Raw genomic sequence first — 22,010 nt, forward strand, 5'->3', positions numbered from 1 at the left:
GTTTGAACGTATCAAGCCTGCCGTTTTGGTTTTGTCATGGTGTCAATAGGGCAATCCAGGCAAAATAAAACACACACATACATAAAAAAAAACAGTTAAAAGAAAGAAAAAAAAAGGCATTCTATTTTTCGTGATCTATTTTATGATTTAGGAAAAAGAATCGATGTTAAAGAAAACTTTTTATTAATTAATGGTAAGTAATACCAAGTAACAGACCACATTTCTGATAAAAACGTGATTGAGGCTGTCTGGTATTTTACTCTAGCAGATACAGGAGAACTGTAGCGACATCTCCACTTACCAGCCAATTTCCTTAAAAAATACATAAGAATTTATGCAGCTTTAAACTCAAAGGCAAATTATTACAGATGCACTGATGTATCAGCCGATAAAGGCTATGTTTCACGCTATGGGCCATCGGCCGATAGTTTAAAAAGTTTGAGTCGGATTATATCCTGTCAATCAAAATTCAGCTCGCGCTGAATTAAATCGCCAGTACACTGTTGAAAGATTTAAATGAAGATAAGTTGAACAAAAAAGTACATATTGCACTGAAAAAAATATTTGTAAAGTAGTATATTTCATATCCAGTTCATGTTAATCTATAAAAAAGTTGACATTATATATCACCAGTTTGATGTTCAGTGATGAAATAGAAATGCTTTTGTTTGTGGGGAGTGAATGTGAAGTCTAACAGGAGGTTTTTTAGAATTCAGTCTCTTAATTCTGTTATGAATTATTAACATTTAATAAGTGAAGAAATCTTACTTTAATCTTCAGAATTGAGTTCGTGTGTTAATGTTAATTTGAGTAATGTGTTTTCTGTTTATGAGACCAGTTACTGTGAAACAACTTGTTGAAATGGAGAGAATAAAAGTTTTTATTTGCATTTTTTTTCAGAATTATGGAATTAATTATGATCAATTTAAAAGAAGGCATAAAAGGCAGAACTATCGGTATCGGTTATCTGTATCGGCCGATATCACTCTGAATAATCGGTTATCAGTAGAGAAATTTTCTATCGGTGCATCTCTACAGATAATTTTATATATATATATATATATATATATATATATATATATATATATATATATATATATATATATATATATATATATATATATATATACACACACATACACACACGCACACACACACACACATATACATATATATATATGTGTGTGTGTGTGTGTGTATATATATATATATATATATATATATATATATATATAAAAACTAAAAAAATCATTATCTTTGAAGGTAGATACTCGTGTAAAAGAACAGTTGTTTTTTTCAAGGAACTTAATTCAGCACATTAGTGTTGCATGTAAATGGTCTGATTCTATAACATTCGATAATCACTGGCCCCTTTTTTGTACACGTTTAACTGTGGAACTTCTGGCACTAATGCTCAGACAACAACTTGTTTCCAGAGTCCTAAGTAGTCAGAGAGCTATGCAGTTCTAACACATCACTTCAGAGCAAAAAAAAAAACGATTTGAATTATTTAGTTATATTTGTTTAATTTTACTTATTAAGTCCTTTGAATTCATAATAAATAGGATGTTGTCAATTAATACAACGCACTAAATTAAGGGTGTTCAGTGACTTATCTAAAGTATCACTACACTTTACCTGGTATTGGTATCGAAGTAAAACTGATCATATCGTGACCTACAGGTCAGCCTATACAACTTCAGCACTTTCAACTATAATATTGCATTCTCAGACTCTCAGGAGAACAGCCTGATGTGAAATGCTAGTTACAAGCAACTTGCTTCAGTCTGAATATTGTAGAGAACACTCCAGAAGAAAAGTAAACATTTGGCACGATGGGGTCTCCAGCTAACAGTTCATCATGCACCACCCCATGAAAATGTCCTCTTCAATATTTTACAGAAAGACACATCTGAGGCATGTAAATCAAAGTCTAGTTTAGCGGTCACATTCTCCAAGCCAATCCCATTACCCTCCATTCCTGCTCTTTACCAGACTGTTACCTGTAAGAAAAATAACAAAGATGGACTGCGCTGTCAAGAACTAATGAGAAAAAGAGATTCTCTGTAAAAAAGAAAAAAAAGAAAAAGAGAAACCAATCTTCTTAAAACACGTTCTGCCGAATCTATATGCTCGATAAAGATCAAATCTTCTCTGATAACAATTCTTGTTTCACACTATTTTCGTCTGATGTGCTTACACATGCCACATTCTATGCACATTTAATCATGGCTCCTGTGCCTCAAAGAATGCAAGTCTGTCTTGCAGTCAGCTGTTTGGACCAGTTCTTACTTTGTTGCCGTCAAATAAGACACATGAAGCAGTGTGCAGAGCCGCGCAATTGTACCTTGGAACAATTAAGTACAATCAAGTCTAACAAAAAGAGCCTGTCCACTGGGTTATGCAACAGATGTGGAAAAGCATCTGCAGTCTTCCTAGGAACATCCTTGTTTATTGATGTAATTTCTTATCTGGACCGTGGCCCTATAGTCAGCATGAGATACTTAAGACAGGATTTAGGTGTGAGTGCTCTGGCTCCAGGGTTAAAGCGGAAGAATCGTATGAAGGAATTAAATAAATCCTAGTAATTATCTACTTCTGCTCACAGTAGTAATACTGGTTATGACTATAGCCAATTTAATCATACTTGGGTTGAAATGTTTTGCTCCACTGTTTATGCACATGATGAATATTGGCTTAAAACTAAAATTGGCTTCACTGGGAGAATATTTTTCAGTATTCATATACAATTTGGTGTACTATTTTCACTCTCAGTTACTGAGGAAAGCCACTGATTAGACCAAGGCTGTTTCTCTATATGCGTTTGCATGCGATCTTGCGTCTTTGTGAATTTGTTCTACGAATTGGAATTGAACTACGAAGTTCAATTCCAATACTCAAGAATGCAAGTACCAGGGAAGCATGAAAATCCCCGGATGTGTTCTTGAGGCATCGGATGCAGATCTGAGTGCACCGAACCCGCTTGAAGTCCCAGAAGTCAGTGTGGCAAAACAATAGCGGATGACGGAAGCCTGACCTATTCCTGCAGTTTTAACATCTTTTTAACGACAATAATCTAAATAAATCAAAATATGCATCTAAAAAAAGAATGTTTTTGAAATATGATTTAGATTGGGATATATATGGGGTTGTTAAAGTCAACTTTATCCCTCAGAAGTATTTTAATGAAACTTCGCTGGCTTCCATCCTGACGCAACGGTACACTCGTTCGCCTGGTTTTAAGTTAAACGTGAGGTTGCAGTTGCAAACAGCGACCTTACTACATTAAAACGTGCTTAATTAACTTTTGGTTAATCAGTAAATCTATTAACGAGCTGAAACATATTACTTAAGGAGCACAGAAGAGATGAGGACACTGTCCCACTAACAGAAATGTGCTGGGACGGTCCATTGCGCAACAGGACGCTCACAGCACGTCTCAATTCTCGCAAAGATGCGTTCGTGTCTTCCTGTCCTTCCGAGTTCGTTCTTTCAAGGTAGCCTAGCAAGACCGCTCTTTGCGTTCTTAGAATTGAGAAACAGCCCAAGTGTTGTAAAATTAGGGAATGAGACTGGTGAAAAATATATGGGTGTAAAAAAATGGGGGAAAAAGCTGCTCACCAATTCGCCAAAATGTTTCATGGCATACTCCAAGACCCCTGATGCGGCCTCTGGCTGCTGCAGCTTGTTGTTGATACTGTAAAAAGACAGAGAGAAGTACTTTAGCACAGGGTAACTCAAGTCTGGGAACATGTTCGAAAAGTCTCTGAAGAGCTGCTTTGTGTGAAGGATGGTAGCCGAGGTCACCTATACACAACAATTAAAAACACACGGTACGGTAGATATGCGTTCCAGACAGCGCTTCTAATGTAGGAATGATGGCGTCAGATGCTAATGCTGGCGGCAAAAAAGGATACCGTACAGTGAAGGATTATTTCAGGGAACTCCAGTCCTGTAGATTCCGGAAACTGTGGCTATGCATGCATTACAGTAGCACTGAGTGGGAGTGACTGACTAATTATACCAATATGCACAATTCAAGTTTGTTATTAATAATATGCACAAGCACAAAACTGGGAAGGACATTCGAAAACGTTGTTAAACCACCTTAAATACCAATGCACAGTGCTCTTTTAAAGACGTCTGGCCATCTATCTTTGTAATGGACTTCTATACACTAAGCCATGTTTCCATTTGTCACTTGTCAAGTTGGACACAACGTTAACCTCTATTGGAACTAATCCTTTTCTCTTCAGTCTTCTTGTACGAGATATGACAATGTGAAAATAGTGCCTGCTAGGTTTATTGAATAAAGGAACCATCGTCTATTTTTCTGTCATGTCCGTGATCCTTCTAATGCCTATTTGAAGTCTCTCCATCTGGAACTACTCATGTGTAATGTAAGTCTGCACTTTTCCTCAGTTGCAAACACCATACTTGGCAGCACTTCTGTAAAATAGTAGCATTTAACAAATCTGAAGTTTATATCAGAACACAGGCAGTGAGTTCAAACCTTTGGACTGGCTGAAAACTTGAGAAAGACCCCTCAACTTCAATTGCTCAGCTCTGTGCTTGGAAAAGGATTTTGCTTCACCTGAAGGTCACGTTGGACAAAAGTGTCGTCCAAATGAATCAATTTAAAACGTTAACGAACAAGAGGTGAGACATTTGACAGCAGCAGGCAAATTACAAAAATGGAAAAGCCTCATGTGACCTGGAGAGGCCAAGACGATTAAGAGGTTTCTAGGGTTAGTAGACATTATTACACATTATTTGATCATATCTAAATGTGCAAAGTGTACATAATATGAAAATGTATCACAAGAAAAGTCTCATCATATCAACAATTACACGTATTTTAAATTGTGTTTATGTAGAGCATCTTACAAGTCTGCCATATGTGTAATGCAAACACATTAATAGAAATCATATGCAACTGTCCGAGTTGCGCTCAGACTAATCAGAATCGAGCATTTAACAGTGCCACTGAACAATAATGATTACCATTGCACTTACAATGTTAAAAAGTCAAATACATGATATACATCTGATTATTTCTCAACTGTCGATGGCTAAAGCGGCGGTCACACTAGACTTTCAGCGTGCAAAATTTCCATTGCCTTCCTTTCATACGCATGCGAATGCTGGAGACCGGAAACGCAAGCTTCATGTGAAGAAATTTCGCATTTCGCTGTGTTCCAAAGTCCAAGTTTGGTCAAGTCTGACCTGCGAATTTGTATTACGGGATGATGTATGACCAATAGAAGATTGACATTTCACGGCGTGACCATTTCAGAAAGATTATAGCGGTATCGCACCATCCCGCTTTATACAACTCATCTTTAAATCGATGTAAAATCAGCATCAAAAGAGAAGTTGCCTGGATTGTGGTGTCGCTGCATACAGGAACAGATTTTAACACTGGCATGTGATGTCATCTCTGGTTGCCGCCCATATTCACACCGGTCTCTAAAGAAATTGTGACCGCCGCTTCAGGCTTTTAAAAGAAAAACAAGTGCCTGTTCTTTTTCCAACTTTCAGCTGTCAACTTTCGGTCAAGCTGTTCCCACTGAACCCGATACAGTCTTCTACCATTGTAGCTCATCATGGTTCGATGTGTTTTGCACTTTGTGATGCATTTCTCCTTACCACCAGTCTAGCCATTCTCTTCTAACGTCTATCGTTCTTCCATTTGACGTATTCGTTTTTCCACATCATTTGATCTAAACTCTAGATACAGTTATATGTGAAAATCCCAGGAGATCAGCAGTTTTTGAAATACCCAAACAAGCCTGACTGGCAAAGTAACTGAGATCACATTATTTACCCCAGTCTGATGATTTAATGTGAACATTAACTGAAGCTCTTGACCTGCATCAGCTTGATTTTATGCATTGCCCTGCTGCCAAATGACTGGCTGATTGGGTAATTGCATGAACGTGCAGGTATATTAGAATACATTAGTGTTAGAAAAGCATTCATCACAATCTACGTCATAGTTTGGGAAAGTAAAAATAGAAACTCAATAAAGTAAGAACAGACCGACTCTTGGTCAGAAAGTCTGTAAGTTTTATGATAAATCAAGTTCAACCAGGCACTGCTGCTGTAAAAGTCCTAAACAAAGAGCTAGTGTGCTGCTTCAGCAAATATTCCTTCCCCAGTGACATAGGCCCTCTGCGTTTAGAAAGGATTCGGTTACTATTTCTCACATATTCCTGCAATAAAACCTAATTATGATATACCAATGAGGTGCACATGGCCGGTGCAGTGATCTATGCAGCAAACCTTCATGGGCTATTGCGTCTCTCATTCTTGGAACACAGTAAATGGTGCCTCCTTCCTGCTTTTGACCTCAGGGCAACACCGGTGACATGCTTCCAGTGAACCATCTCTGCAGTAGTCATACAGATAGGCATGCAACTTTGAATGGGGAAAGTAAATATAATTGAGAGATAAAATAACTGGACATGAGAAGAAGTAATTAGCACAATTAGTTTTCTTTGCCTGTTTGCAGTTTTTTAAACCTTGTGTGTATCTTCTTGCGTTTAACAGTCCCTGCATTCTTTTTAACATAATTCAAACATTGTTTATTTGAGCAAAATTTGTTGGAGACTGTTAATTATTTTAAATTGGTGAACCAATATCGGTGTTGTAACTGCTGCATGTCTTTTTCATACCAGCAAATATGTATATTCCATTATGAATGAACAGACAAAATGACGACACATCATTAATTTAGGATCCAATGCAGGCTTGAACAGAGATAATACCAAGAAAACGACTGACTAACCATGGTGGTAAGCTACCTAATGATTCTGTTGCCTTAAGTCACCTTTTTCCTTGTGGCCCACAATACAATATGCAGTTTGATTACTTTCTGCAGTTAGATCACCTAACATTAATATAATAGCTAGTACTGCAACATTTTCAGGAACCCCTAAAGGGTCACATATACAAATAGGGATCGACAACCCCACACATTTCGGATGAAGATTTCATGTCTCATAGATAAGGAATTCATGGGCAGCATTAAATGAGACTTCCCACTATTGATTTCCCATGACTAACATTTCCTTCCAATTCCCAAAACAAGAATCAAATAAATCATGACTGCGATAGATGCAATTAGACTAAAGCCAATAAGAAAGGACCTAGTTTAAACACTAATAGCCTTTAAAGTCAATGCTAGCATGTGTAAAAATTTAACCATTTCGATAATCTAATGGCTAAACAGTTACAATTGACTAAGTGAAGACAGACAGGGATGGAAAATACCCTGCTGAGGATATCCCCAGGAGTTGTGTTGCAGTTCATTGCTGGACGCTGACTCTCTGTGCCTTTTTGACTCTGTAGAAAGATTTGTTGGTTAGATCAAGCAATCGTGTTTACCCTTGGAGACAACTTAAGATCAAATATGCTAAGTAAACGCCCATGCAGGTAAACTGATAGTTAATTTTTTTTTACATTTCCATTAGCACAGATGTTCTTAAATCTCCATCAAGTGCAAACAAAACTGGTATCTCCCAGAATCTCAAAGCACTTTGTGGAATTCATACCATGAACAACTGAGGCTGTTCTGAGGGCAAAGAAGGGTCCTACCCGGTATCAGTATGGTGTGCATAATACACTGGCTGGTAAGTGTGTTTTGAAATACTAAAGAAAAGCCAATTCAACAAGGAGGTGAAAATGCAACCATATGTTCACAATGGGATAAGGTTAGGCAAGCTATTCCATGTGCCACCAAAACCTTATTATCCAGCAGATGGAATATATGACTCACCAGTCCTTCGTTCCCATCTCAATGCGAATTATACAGACACAAATTCCGTTATATTGTTTTCATTATTATTTTTTTTGTAATTATCTTCTCTTTGTGACAAGATTTTTCTACAGAAGATGGATTAGTCCAGACAGACCCAGTAAGGTGGAGTAAGGCTTAGTGAATCATGAAAGAGAACAGATGTGATTTGCAACACAACATTCCTGACATTATAATTCCCCGTTATATTTCTATCACTCGTTTGTTGACTTTCACAGTGATTCATTTTTGGTTCAATAAGATGGAACATAAAAATTGTTTTACCCGCAAAGACCCAGGTGTGCATTCTGAGACCCACAGGACTGCAGGTGTACATATAATCTGACCTTGTGGTCAGGAGATGGTCACCTGGATGTTTCATTCTTTCAAAATGACTGCTCTCATGTTTCCAATCTGCCTGTGAAAGTAAGGACAGATTTGCTGTTTGGCAATCCAAAGGACTACTGGTTCCCATTTCATCCTGTGACCAGGTTAAAACAACTACAACTTATATTTTGTAAAAGTTCTTTTGCTAGGAATCGTGAAAAAACTGGAAACAGTGCCCGATTGCAATCAATGACATTCCAAAATGGAACTGTAGCTTAAGATCAAGGAATAGATACCTGTTAAAGTATGCTTTCTTGGATTAGTGCACGGACAAAGGTTTCTATGTCCTAAACTGGTCCCATGAACATGACAATGAGTTCAGTGGCCTCCCCAGTCACCAGATCTGAATCCAATATTTTATCTACAGGGTAGTCATAGTCATTTTTAGTCCCTAAACCCTAGTGTTTTATTAATATAACATCTCTTCACTGCTTATAAGAAAAGAGGGGCATGCTGAAACCAATTCAGCATTAGATCTGATACTCATGGTTAATATAGACTAGAGCAGTCCAAAATATCACTGTCAACCACATAGTCCTTAACCAGCAATCTGCTGCCTATTAGGTGGGAATTTGACAGGGTCTAGATGACTCCTTGTGCTCATTATGTTAAAGGACACCTCAAATGTTTACGAGCTGATTAAAATGTCATGGGACGATCAAGCCTCTATTTTGTAGCCCTAAAGGAACAGGTTGGGAAGTTATTTTTACTGAAATACTTCCTGTGCAATACACTGAGGTTCCCTCGTAATAGTTTAGCATTTCCTCACTGGTTTTAGGGATGGAACAAGTTTGCCACACAAGTCCTGAAAAGTGAAGCCATAATGTTCTGATCACCCCAGGTGGCTGGATGCTGTCGAGGTCATAAACCCTGCCCTCTCCATGTAATCACATCTAATGGGACGTGAGACAAACTAAACAAATTACATTTAAAAAAATCATTGAAGGTAGTTTTTATCACGCTGATGTAAGGGTGTGACATCATGATCGATAGCTGTGATTGACTTCTCTGAGCGAAGTAGTCACTGAGGCACCAAAGGACTTTTTTCAGGATCTTTGCTAGGAGATTGGAGCTTCAACTTTAATTTCTACATTTCCATAACTGTTTATTTCATACTGACATAATGAGTTGAAAAATTTCAGGGGCGTATGCTTGCGATTGATTCTGCGGGAGTGTGGACGGGGCTTTGACACCGTGGCTCCACTTCACGCTCACTACTGCACAATATTGGGACAATGGAAGAGAGTGAAGGTGTGTCGTCCATCTTTTTTTTTTCTTTTTTTACACAGTCTATGGGATGGAATGGTAAAAAGTAGTTGACTTTTATGCTTGTGCTTCACATTAATGAGTGCTGCATTCATACTGTGGGATGTACTAATCAACGGTTAATAAAGCTTACATTACCTTGGCAGACCCAAAAATCATAGAGCTGAATATCTGTATCAGTAAAAAGTATTGTGCTCTGCTAATGCTGTAGGATTAGCTTCTTATATCTACTTCATCTATAGATAAATCAGTTGTGAAGAATCAGGGTGCTGAAGAGAATTGGTACACAACCTAAAGCCTGTTAAAGTGCACTGATGAAGCGAAATAAAATAATAAAACTTCATGTACATACAAATGTTCAGTTCTATGATTTTTGAGTTTTTGTGGGTGTGTTTATGTTCTTGAAAAGACTCTTATCTATCAAACTAACCTTCCTAAAATGTATTTCATATGGCTATAATATGGTAGTAGTATTCCTCGACCATAATAGTCAAGAGCTTAATTTTTACAACAATTAAGACAGAAAAAAAATCATCACGTTGCCTCATCAAAGAAATACAATATGTAATCATTAATCATATAATCTTTTCATCAGTTATCATATCACATGAGGCTAAAAGTAGCAACTAGACACAGTAGTTTCTCTTACTATAAATATATATATCTTCTCTCTTCAGCTGTTCTCAGCCCACTGCAGGGCGTAGGCCTCTGTTGAATGCCGCCACCAACTACGATCCTGTGCCCTTTGTTGCCAATTGATTCCAGCGAACTTTCTGATGTCATCAGCCCACCTGGCCTTAGGTCGTCCTCTTGGGCGTTTGGCTTCCAGTGGAGTCCAATTTAGGACTGCAGACGTGTGTGTGTGTGTGTGTGTGTGTGTGTGTGTGTGTGTGTGTATATATATATATATATATATATATATATATATATATATATATATATATATATATATAAAAATATATATATAAATAAAAAAACCCTTCTTACATACCTCAGGAATGGGTGGCTAGTTATGATTCATTAAATAGAGACTACAGTTATATACACTAGCCTATATGACCCCAAACATTAACTCACGGGAAGACCAGCTGTGAAAACAGTTGCTGCTGAGACTAAATTCCAATTCAAACTGTGGAAGAACCGAAACTCATATCGGTGTTAATTTCAATTTACTATATGAAAACTGCTCAGTGTCAAACTAACACGGTTAATAGCATATCAAAACGCAATACAGCATTCAACCAGAATTAATATCGGCGCAGATGAGTTACTGGGAAATCGTCATTACGATTCTTACTTGTATTAAAAATAAAAAGCCTTTCTGAAATTATGAGCTGAGGTGCAGTGATGGTGTGAGGGTAGGAAAGATGAAAAACTTTCTTCCACTTTTCTAAATGGAGGCTCGTGTGGGCTCCTCTGCTTGTGTGGGCAAGAATGTCGATGGATTGATTTGTATTAATATGCACATTTCATTATGACATCACAACACCGGAGAACCCCGTCTTATTAAATGAAGCTAATGAAATTCTACTTATATGTTCGACACAATGAATCGCTAGCTGGGACTAACAACATGTAAAGCACATGCATTTATATAAAAATGAGACAAGATCAATCACTGAAATGATAAATTATTTAAGAATTTAAAAACCTCCTAAAATTGTTATTCGTTAAGAACATAAAAAGGGAACACTACAGAAATTTTGGTTGGGGCAGCTCCGCGCATATTAACCAAATTTGCGAGACTAACAGCCATCTGTGTTTATCTTTTCTAAACCCATTTGTATTACAGATTATTCGTACAAAGAAACTTTTCCTAAACAATGGAAAATGCATAATCTATTTGTCCTTTTCTTAATTCAGTGGCTATGTATTACATCTAAATTCTGAAAGAACCTTTCATGAAGTTGTTATACCGTATTGTACAACATGGGTTTACCAAAGGACAGGAACTAAAAACTACCCACTATGGAGTTGAAACATGTTGAGCCACAAAACAATACAATGCAAACTAGACTGTTCCTTAGGTAATCAAGCTCCATCAAAAGAAAAGCAAACAAACACAGATTTTTTATATTCAACAGGCTAAATACATGGATATTTCGCAGAAATCCCTCCATTCCACTGAGACTGCTGTCACACACTATTCAGGAAACCGCAACAGAATAAACAGAGAAAGAAATGGCTTTAGAAAGATTTGTCTGTTTTTCTCCTCATATCCAATGCTATGTACATTCACTGGATGACCAACAATCTGGTCCTGACTGGTGTCCATCCCACATAATCAGTACCACATGGCCCCTCTGTTTAGATAAAAGAGCTGTGCATGTCCATCACATCTTTAACAATGCTTTTGAAAATACATTCTTGAACCAAATTATTCATACCTAGTACCTAATATTTAGTTTCTTTCTTTTCCTCAATGAAACTACATTGGAAAAAGACCAGGTGATGTTCTTCTAATCTTCATCTGTCCGGTTTCGGTGAGCCTGTACCCAGTGTACCCCCAGATTCCTGTTCTTGGTTGACAGGAGTGGAAACTGATGTGGTCTTCTGCTGTTGTAACCCATTCGCCGTCAACATGTGACACGTTCTGAGATGCTTTTCAGCTCACTAACAGTTGTAAAGAGTGTTCATTTTAGTTTCTCTAGCCTTCCTGTCAGCTCAAACCTGTGTAACCATTCTCCTCTTACCTCTCTCATCAAAAAGCCGTTGTTGCCTACAAACTACTGCTCACTGGATGTTTTTTGTACCATTCTAAACTCTAGAGACAGGGGTACAGGTGTTCCTATTAGAGTGGCCAGTGAGTGTAAAAACTAGACGCCAACAGCATTTAGTCAGATTTTTGTTGTCTTTTTGAATGTCACTTATGCAAGAAACGAAGGAGATTGACTGAACTGTCTGCAGCTCAAGGACATTCCAAACCCAATTTTCAACACATTGTGCACTACATCCTTTGGCTCTTCTAGTTCTTGTCCTTTCATTTTATTATATACAACAATTTAGGAGTGCAAAACGCATGACCATGTCATGTCTTCTGAAATGTACAACCGTATTAGATAAAGATGGCCTGATTGTGTTTTATGCATTGAAATACATGATCACAATCCTTACATACAGACACTTCATGTAAAGGGTGACATCATTCAGTATCTTTACCAATTTAGTCTGAAAAATCACCACAAAATACAGATCTGTCCAGGGTGTCATAACATTGCCGTCCCTGTTTACAGTGCAAACACACAGCTCCCAAGTGACTAAAGTTCCCTGTGGTTGAAAGAAAATCCAACTTGTCTTTAAGCCAGATGGAGACCACACAGCCAAATTGTAGGCCTTTTCAACATTGCCTAAATTGCTATTACTAAATGCCAGGCTAGATTTGGCACCATGGCTATTAAACAACCCGATGATCTGCTGGAAGTAAAAAAAAATATATATATATAAAAAAAAAAAAAAAAGCTGCATCTGACCGAATATCTACCGAGTGCCACATAGAATGACTTTATTTGTGTCATATTTTGGAGAGGTTGGTTCTCATTTTAAACCATTTTTTGTCTGCAATTCCACCATATGTGCAAAGTTTACAAACAAATAAACAAAAAAAAAAAGACTGACAGACACAAGGTCAGCCTGCAACAGAATAAATGAAAACACACCCCAGACGTTCCATGAACTCACGAAACGCATTTTTACTGCATTCTTTCCTGGCATCAGATAAAAGAGAGCACACTTTCCATTAGCAACCTCGGGCAAAAAGATATATAAATATTACATAAGCCCAACAGTGGGAGAAGGACACAAATACTTTGACATTCATTTTCTTTCCCCATAACTGAACTCATGAATGGTCTGAATGGGGAGTGTCAGTTCACACTTATACAGTGCTCTGGTTTCAGAATATTTTGATTCCATGAGTTTTACTGCATTTTTTTTTTTTTTTTTTAAATAGAAGACATCTGGCATGAGCTTTTTCTAACATGAAACAGTTGTGAACACAAACGCCACAGGGAGAAAAGCTATTATACAATCAGCTTTTCTAAGGAAATAAAAGGATCATTTTGCGAATAAGTGTGCAACTAGTTGAGGACCTTAATATATATTAGTGTGCTTTGCCATTATTAAATTCTTAGTGCTCTTATTTTAGCAAGCTTTCACAGGAACACACTCAGGGACTCTCCATTAGCCATTTAGAGTTTTTTAACTGCAGCCTAGAAAATGTAAGCTTAAGTATTATATACACCATTTCCTTAAGGTGTTATTTTTCCCCACATGGCAAAAATATATTTAGTGATAAAAATCTGTGTGGCCCAGAGAGCGTGTCTGTTTTCCAGATTCTATGTGTCTGCCTATATGCAACTAAGTATGCATGCCTCTGGTTGTAGACATCATCTGATTGATTTTACTCAGGAGATGACATATGAAGGTGTAAATGGAATGCAGCAACAGATGTCATGTCTGACTGGTGCTAATGGCGCTCAGATGTTTTTATAAAATTAATGAGGCACATAAATACTCACATTGATACTATAGTGAGAATTAAAAAAACAAAACAAAACCAGTTGTTCTGTCCTGAAAAGATGCATGAATCAGAAACTGGGTTGTACAACAACATAATGAAACAATGATAAAATAATAATTTGCTACATAATGAGGCTCAAAGATTAGAGTTAAGATACAATGAAACAAGATGCAAGTCGAAAAAATTACAGTCGGAAAGATAGTCAATAAATGACGAAAGATATGAGTGGCCAACATCTTGGGCAAGAAAACTGATGTAACTCTGGCATAACAATAATATTTCCGAGCAGAAGGGTTCTACACAATTACTCATGCTATGACGAGCAATGAGTCATGATATGACTATTTCTAAATGTAAAAAAAAAAAGAAAGTGAATGCAGACAGCAGGAACCATGCTGTTGTGATGCTGTACAAAACGTGAGATGACTAAATCAACATTCTGGCCAGATGGTTTGAATTAACATTATTGCCAGTATGGTGCAGCTATACAGATGCTAATCAGTTGTGGTTAGATTCAAAACCTTGACTAATCTAATCAAAAGGACTACAGTTAAAAAGAAACTGAAACCCTGGAGAAGCTCAATCTAATCTCAACAAGCTCTCCTCAGTTCAGAAAAGCAACAGCTTAACTATAAGGCTATCCAATATTTCCAGGCTCGTCAGCCTATCATGTAGATCCACCAAACATGCAGTAGAGCCTTGTGTCTGTCGCCTGTACTTGCAACCTTATTCTTTCAACCACTACACACAACTCGCGATCATATTTGAGGATAAAGACGGCAGATAGTTTGAAAGAGAAGGCCAAACAGAGAACCTGGTCTGAAAACTAAGCTTCTGTTTCACTACCACAGACAGTAGGTAACACTACTACCACTGACCTTGATTTGTCAAGTTCAAGCTCTCTTTTGTGATCACTCATGATTAAGATTCCAAGGTATTAAATTTCTACAACAGGGGCAAGTTCTCTCCCCTCACTATTTTCCATGAGAGAACCATGACCGTGAATCTGAAGGTGCCCATTTTCATCCCAGACGCTTCAAGCTTGGTAGTGAAATGTTCAAGTGGTCCACTTCAAGAAGTCTGCTTCAGATGGTGCCAATAGCATAACATCATCTGCAAAAAATATACATCTCTCCAACCTTGGCAGCATCTTGATAGCCTGTCCTTCAAAATGACAAACAGCCATGGAGACAAAACAAACTCTTGATGGAGTCCAACATCTACCTTAAATGGTTTCAGCATAACACCAAGAATGCAGACAACTCTTACTACATGTGTGTGTGTGTGTGTATATATATATAACTAGAGAGAATGGATCACATCAAGTAACACGCAAATACCCAGGACTCCTTCATTACACCCACAAAAAAAAAAAAAAAGTCAAAACACACCATCATAGTATACACATGTAGACCGTATTAGTATATTCCCATGGGTATATTCCACACACAAAGCTGTCCAAGATTAAAGATCTGGTCTGTTGTTAGACAGCCTGGGCGTACCCGCATTGTTCATAGTAAAACCTAGGTTCAGCTATCAGATGGAGTGTCCTCTCCAGAACCTTGGCATATACAGTTGTGCCCAAAAGTTTGCATACTTCTTGCAGAATCTGCTAAATCTTAATACTGTTAACAAAATAAGAGGGATCACAAAAATCCCACGTTGTTTTTTATTTAGTACTGTCCTGCATAAGCTATTTCACATAACAGACGCTTACCTATAGTCCACAAGACAAGATTATAGCTGAATTTATAAAAATTACCCAGTTCAAAAGTTTACATACGCTTGATTCTAAATACTGTGTGTTTGTTATCTGGATGATCCACGACTGTTTTTTTATGTTTTGTGATAGTTGTTCATGAGTTCCTTGTTTGTCCTGAGCAGTTAAACTGCCCACTGTTCTTCAGAAAAATCCTCCAGGTCCTGCACAATCGGTGCTTTTCCAGCATCTTCTGCATATATATATATATATATATATATATATATATATATATATATATATATATATATATATATATATATATATATATATATATATATATATATATATATATATATTTTTTTTTCCATTTAGTACTGCCCTTCAGATGCTGAATAAGATATTTACAGATTATGTCTTATGTCTCCCAGAAGACAAAATACCAACAATTTCTCCAATGTTCTCCTTCCATTCCTCAAAGATGACACCAGTAAAATACAATAGATTGTATTTTCTCCCCCTTCTGAGGTGTTAAATATTTTGCCACAACATGCTTGAGGCTACCCGAAGGTCTTTTTCCATGGCCTCTCTGCTTTACAACTGCTTTTGCTACAGCATTTCTGGCTTTCCTATATCTTTTAACTGAATCAGGAGACCCCTCCATAAGCATTACTCAAAATGGCTTCTCCAAAATGTGAGGTTCCCTCATCACTTTAGGAATTTAGGTTACCACAGATACTCCCTCTTGTTTCAAAATTGTCCAAAATTTGTGCAACCTTTTGTTAGAACAGAAGTGTTTATTATTAACAATCTAGCCTGAACAGAAATCTAATAGCATTTCGCCACTGGGGTTCATATCCAGAAGGCCATTCCGCCCAATCACGCCCCTCCAGGTATCTCCACCATTCCTAAGATAATTAGTGTCCTCTAGTAGCACTATGGAGTGAATAAGAGGTGCCTTGCCCTCTTGACGACCTGCTCCGCCCTCTCCAAGTAGGCTGAACACACCAAACTCAAAACCCCATATAGGCAGCCCCGTTGTCCACCGGGGGAAAAACTCCAACTGTGAAGCCTTCATCCTGGGAACAATGAGTATCCCCACACCTGACTGAGACCCATCACCTGTGGGAACCCTGGAGTAGAAAAGCGACCACCCTTGATTGAGACATTTGGTACCAGAGCCAGTCCTGTGTGTGGATCTAAGGCAGACTATATCTACTCCACAGCTTTTCATCTTACACACTAACTCAAGCTCTTTCTCCAATAGTGAAGTAAAAATCCACATTCCTAAAGCCAGTTTCCATTCTGTCTAATATTGTCCATCATACGCCTGCCTCCTGACTGGCATTGCACCTGACCTCCACCCTTCGTCTTGCAGGTGGTGAGCCCGCAACTTGGCTCCATGTTGCCATTTTGAGCTGGACCCAACTGGATTTACATGGGTGGCCAGGTCACCAAGCACTCATCTGGCGACACCACCCCAGGCCTGGATCCCAGGGTGGACCCCGGTAACCCTAAATCACTGAAGGGTACACTTAGTCTTCTTTGTACCTTTCATGTTGGTCTTTAGGCTTCTCTTTCTATCCTCACATCTGTCTGCCAAGGGTGGCCGTACTAGAAGCATGGTGACAAAGCTCTGAGGTTCACCAAAGTACATATGCTCTCGATCCACCAGCATACTTACATAAGCATACTTATTACAATATGACATACAGAGAAAATTACTATGCCAAGAACTACATAAATACATGTCTGAAGCATGCCATGAACACAAGGGAAAAGTATTTTTTACCTGAAAAACCTCAAACGGCTACTAGACTGAAATGCACAATGGAAGCACATTGTTTTATTCATCTAAAAATGTGTTTTATTAGATAGTTGCACAATTACACGATTTAAGAAATTCCTAATAATTTAATTAATCTTAATTTAATTGATAAATGATTTCCATATTCATTCTTGTCTCAATTGAAAATGTCAGTCAATACGGGTTTAAAAAACTAAAAAGGTATAGCTTCATAGGTTGCACGTGAGAAACAAAGGAACCAAGCAAAGACAAAGACTGTATACAGATGGAGGACATTGAACATGGTAGCTTAGTCTTTCTGGACACCCATAATAAAACACTTTGGTTAGACCTCAGGGCGGGTGTTTCCTACCCCAGACACCTTAGCATTCATTTGCCCGCATGCACACACACGTCCGTGTTAAGCTATTCTGCTTCCCTCTTTGGACACTGTGATTTTCCTGCAAGTGCATTATTATCATTGCTATTATTAGAGCATCTATCACCCTTAAGCAGTTTTCTGGAGCCGACTACCAAGATCACATCTGTTTTCTTTTGTTGTGTGATACAGAACACTCGGAGGGTACAGAAGAAAGTGATGTCACTGGAATGTTCTGCACCCAGTTTTGCTTAATTCAGATATAGCGCACCATAATTCTGCCACACAGGATAGCACCCCAAGCAAAATACAATTGCCAGCTCTGGTTCTTAAGCAAAAATGTTTTCCACTCGTATTATTGCAGTGTACAGCTAAATCCAAGATTTATCATCATTTATCATATTAGAGGGTAAAGCAATTTGACACTAATAGTACTTTCCTAAGTGGAGGAATAAAATCAAGATGCACTTCAACTTGCAAGAGATAACTGCAGTAATAAAGAATTGTTTGTGAACAGTTACAGACTGAAGTGATTTCTAAGAGTTTCTCTCGATAATAAAAGCTTGTTAAATAAAAGACAACTTTTAAAGCTTAAATGGGAATTCTTAATAATAAAAAAAAAGAAAAAAAAAAGGAATGCTTGAAGGGTGTCCTCTGAGAAAGAATTTTCATTGTGCACTCTTACATACCTATTCTGGGTGCTCAGAAGAAATATGACTATGTGTTCAGGCAAAGAGCACACCTGATGAAAACTGAGCTGGAACCAGGGTGGAACCATGCACAGGAAGGAGGGGGTGGAGGACAGGGAGAGAGAATTGAATAAGAGACAGATAGTGTGCATGTGCGTGTGTGTGTGTGTATGTGTGTGACCATGTGGCTGTAAGAGTGAGAGAGCGGTGAGAGGGCGGACAGGCTTCAAGCCCAGGGGGTGGTGTAGGTAGTGGTGGTGGTGGGGTGTCAGTGACTGTGAGCCTAACCGAAAGGGGAGGGCACAGATGTAAAGATATTTAAGATGTGGCCACAGCAGAACTTGAGTTAGAGGAGAGAGCAAAGGCCCTGCAACAACAGCTGAGGCCAAAAAAAAAAAAAAAAACAGAGCAAGAGAAAAAGACAGAAGAAGCAATCAGAGTTCAAACTCACATCTCCTAGACACTTGTTAGCCACACGGGAGAAACCATCAGGAGCAACTTAAAAGTCTTCGCTACGAGAGACCAAAACCACTTTCTTAAGCTACGTCCATGAGAAGAGCTACAATGAGGACACCGGTCATCTCTGCTGCCCTTTTTCTTTTGCTGCTAGGCCTGACATGGGCTCAGAATCCTTTAAAGAAGCATGCGGTTTCACCAAAAGTGACAAAGACGCAGTGCTGCGATGATGTGCGAGCCTTGAAGGTGCAGGTGGCCAACCTCACCAGCCTGCTGGAGGAGCTGAGCAGGAAGCAGGACGCTGATCGGATCTCCCTGGTGAAGCAAGTGATGGAGCTAGAAAAACTAAACCAGCAACAGGAGGCCCGAGTAACTGAAGCTGAAAGCAAGTATTCAGAGATCAATAACCGCGTGGACATTATGCAGTTTCAAGCCATGCAGGGTGCCCCACAAACTACCTTAGGTAAGGAAAAACACTGGAGAAAATTCTTATTTTATACAAATGGCTTGTCAGCCATTCAATGAGTTCTTTTACTGCATGAACATGTCCTAGGTTTGCCCAGACCTTCCAGGGTCAGGGATCACATATGCAGGATGCATTTGCTACTGCTTGACCGCTTCAGTTAAATGGAGAAACATAATTCACCTCAAAAGTTTAGTCAAGGTGACTTAAAAAGTTGTACAAGATCAATTGAGACTATAAGGCTGAAAGGAAAAGAGAACGCTTATTAGGAAACTTCACAGGTTTTCATTGAAAACAAACAAAAAAGTTATATTACTACATAAAAGAAATTACAGGCCATTAGAAATAATACAGATACTATTTTCTGTATCCAAAGCCATAAATATGTCTTGAGTTTGAACCATTGAAAAACAAAAAACAAACCAAAAAAAATATGTGCATTTATATCATATTCATCATATGTGCAGTCTGGAACTACTTTATAGTCTGATGTCCAGTTATTAAGTCAAAGAACTGACTAACAAGATTCACACCCATTAACCAAATCTGTAATTTAGAACATTAGGATTTATAAGATTAAGATCGCTCAAGACTTTGAAACAAGGTAGCGATCATATTGTGCAAACACATTTGGGCGCTCAAATGCGACCAAGACACAGCTCATAATCTGTGTCCATAACCTTTGACTCACAAGAATGCCAATAAAAATAACTGTCTGGTCCATCAAAAATGTGTCTCATAAATTATGCTTAGTCCCTACCACATCATTAATTTTCAAACCAGAGGCAGACTGTAAGCATAACTATGATGTAATCCTATATTATTCCCAGTTAATTGGCACCTAACTATATTTCTTCTCTCTCATTAGTTCTGTGAGCACAGTAGAGCTTTGTTAGAAATCTACTAAATATACAGGCTCTGTTTCAAAAAGTACAAGAGCACAAACCACTGTAGACCCAATAAATTTTCCTCTTCAACTGGCTAGATTAATTTCTATGCTGCAACCTTCAGATTTAATGAATGATGTGCTATTCGTTTATAAAAGCCAGACGGCATCATGAGGAACTGAATCATACTGGATGTAAACTCATGTGATTTACTTGAACCATTTAAAATTTTACAACTGAACCCTTTGCTTTATTCTCTCCTAGATGCAATCTATGACTGTGCATCTCTGTACAACAGAAACTACAGAATTTCTGGGCTTTACAAACTGCCCAAAGACGATTTTCTGGGAACACCTGAACTGGAGGCAAGTTATTAGTGGATCTTCATTTGAAAAGATGTTACTTTTAATGACGCATTTTAATTACTGACTATTTGTGACTGTTTTGTGCAGGTTTACTGTGATATGGAGAAAAATGGAGGTGGATGGACAGTCATCCAGAAACGCAGAGTGGGTCTGACCAGCTTCGACCGGGATTGGAAGCAGTACAAGAAGGGCTTTGGTACAATCAATGGAGACTTCTGGCTTGGCAATGAAAACATCTATCGCCTGACCCGGCAGCCCACAGTGCTCCGCATAGAGCTGGAGGTAAGAGTGGTGCTATAATGCATAGCGTATTTTCCCTTAAGTCTTTGATAAATGTTTAATAATTTGCTGAGTGTTACTGATATTGGTCAACTATTTCAGGACTGGGAGGGAGCAACACGCTATGCTCAGTATGGTTTCTTCACGTTGAGCAACGAACTGAACAGCTACAAGCTCTTTATTGCCAACTACACCGGAAATGCTGGGGACTCACTTCGCTACCACAACAACACCAACTTCAGCACCAAGAACAAGGACAATGACAAGTGCGTGGATGACTGTGCCCAACTTCGCAAAGGTAAGACACTATGAGACTGACTATGTGATTTCTGGTCAAATTAAATTATATATTAAATTTAATCAATACTTTTCTGCAGGTGGCTACTGGTACAACTGCTGCACGGACTCAAACCTGAATGGTGTGTTCTATCGCCATGGGATGCACACCAAAAACACGGATGGCATCACTTGGTACGGCTGGCATGGACCAAACTACTCCCTCAAACGGGTGGAGATGAAGATCCGACCCCAAAGCTTCACTCCTTAAGTTAAATTAACTGCTCTTGCTTACCATAACCACATGCAAACATTATGCAATACACACTAATTCCTTCTGCCTTTACCTGGGTAAAAACAATCTCTATGCCATTTTTCTTACAGAATGTTTCTAGATTGAATGTGTTATGAGCAACGAATGATTGTAAAGTGCTGTTGTTTTGATATTTATCTCAGATATTTTATTTTCTTTAAGCTTTCCTTCCTAGATTGTCCCACTTATCAATGAGCAAGAATTTCGCTTCATATTTGGCTTATGTTAAATAAAGACACGTTCACCAGATTAAGTCATGTCTTTAATGGAGTAGCTCTTATTTTAGAATGGAAAACAAAACAAAACTGAAAGATACTCTATAGAAAATTTAAAAAAAATAAAATAAATTTACTTTTGGTAAATTGACTGATAGATTATACTGAATTGTGTAAAATGTAAAATGTGTACAGTTCTATATATACGACTGAATGATGAATTAAATTGTATT

General features: G+C 38.1%; 2 protein-coding genes across 3 annotated transcripts in view; one reads left to right on the plus strand and one right to left on the minus strand.

The window, feature by feature from the left end:
* Window positions 1-22,010, minus strand: part of mtor (mechanistic target of rapamycin kinase) — a 109,179-nt gene that overhangs the window by 34,587 nt on the left and 52,582 nt on the right. For both annotated transcript variants that reach the window (XM_017467113.3, XM_053680160.1), the window contains one exon: window positions 3,622-3,697. In XM_017467113.3, the coding sequence (XP_017322602.1) occupies window positions 3,622-3,697 (76 nt within the window). The remainder of the gene's footprint in view (window positions 1-3,621; window positions 3,698-22,010) is intronic.
* angptl7 (angiopoietin-like 7) lies at window positions 18,845-21,811 on the plus strand. Its single transcript, XM_017467147.3, has 5 exons — window positions 18,845-19,442; window positions 20,594-20,694; window positions 20,782-20,976; window positions 21,076-21,271; window positions 21,351-21,811. The coding sequence occupies exons 1-5, from the start codon at window positions 19,073-19,075 to the stop codon at window positions 21,518-21,520; spliced, it is 1,032 nt and encodes a 343-aa protein (XP_017322636.1). The 5' UTR covers window positions 18,845-19,072; the 3' UTR covers window positions 21,521-21,811.

This window comes from Ictalurus punctatus, chromosome 5, assembly GCF_001660625.3.
Source record: "Ictalurus punctatus breed USDA103 chromosome 5, Coco_2.0, whole genome shotgun sequence".
NCBI classification, from domain to species: Eukaryota; Metazoa; Chordata; class Actinopteri; order Siluriformes; family Ictaluridae; genus Ictalurus; species Ictalurus punctatus.

Coding starts and splice junctions, on each gene's coding strand:
- angptl7 (XM_017467147.3), top strand. CDS start 19,073: ATGAGAAGAGCTACAATGAGGACACCGGTCATCTCTGCTGCCCTTTTT. Junction 20,695..20,781: donor TGGGAACACCTGAACTGGAG/GCAAGTTATTAG, acceptor TGTTTTGTGCAG/GTTTACTGTGATATGGAGAA. Junction 20,977..21,075: donor TGCTCCGCATAGAGCTGGAG/GTAAGAGTGGTG, acceptor CAACTATTTCAG/GACTGGGAGGGAGCAACACG.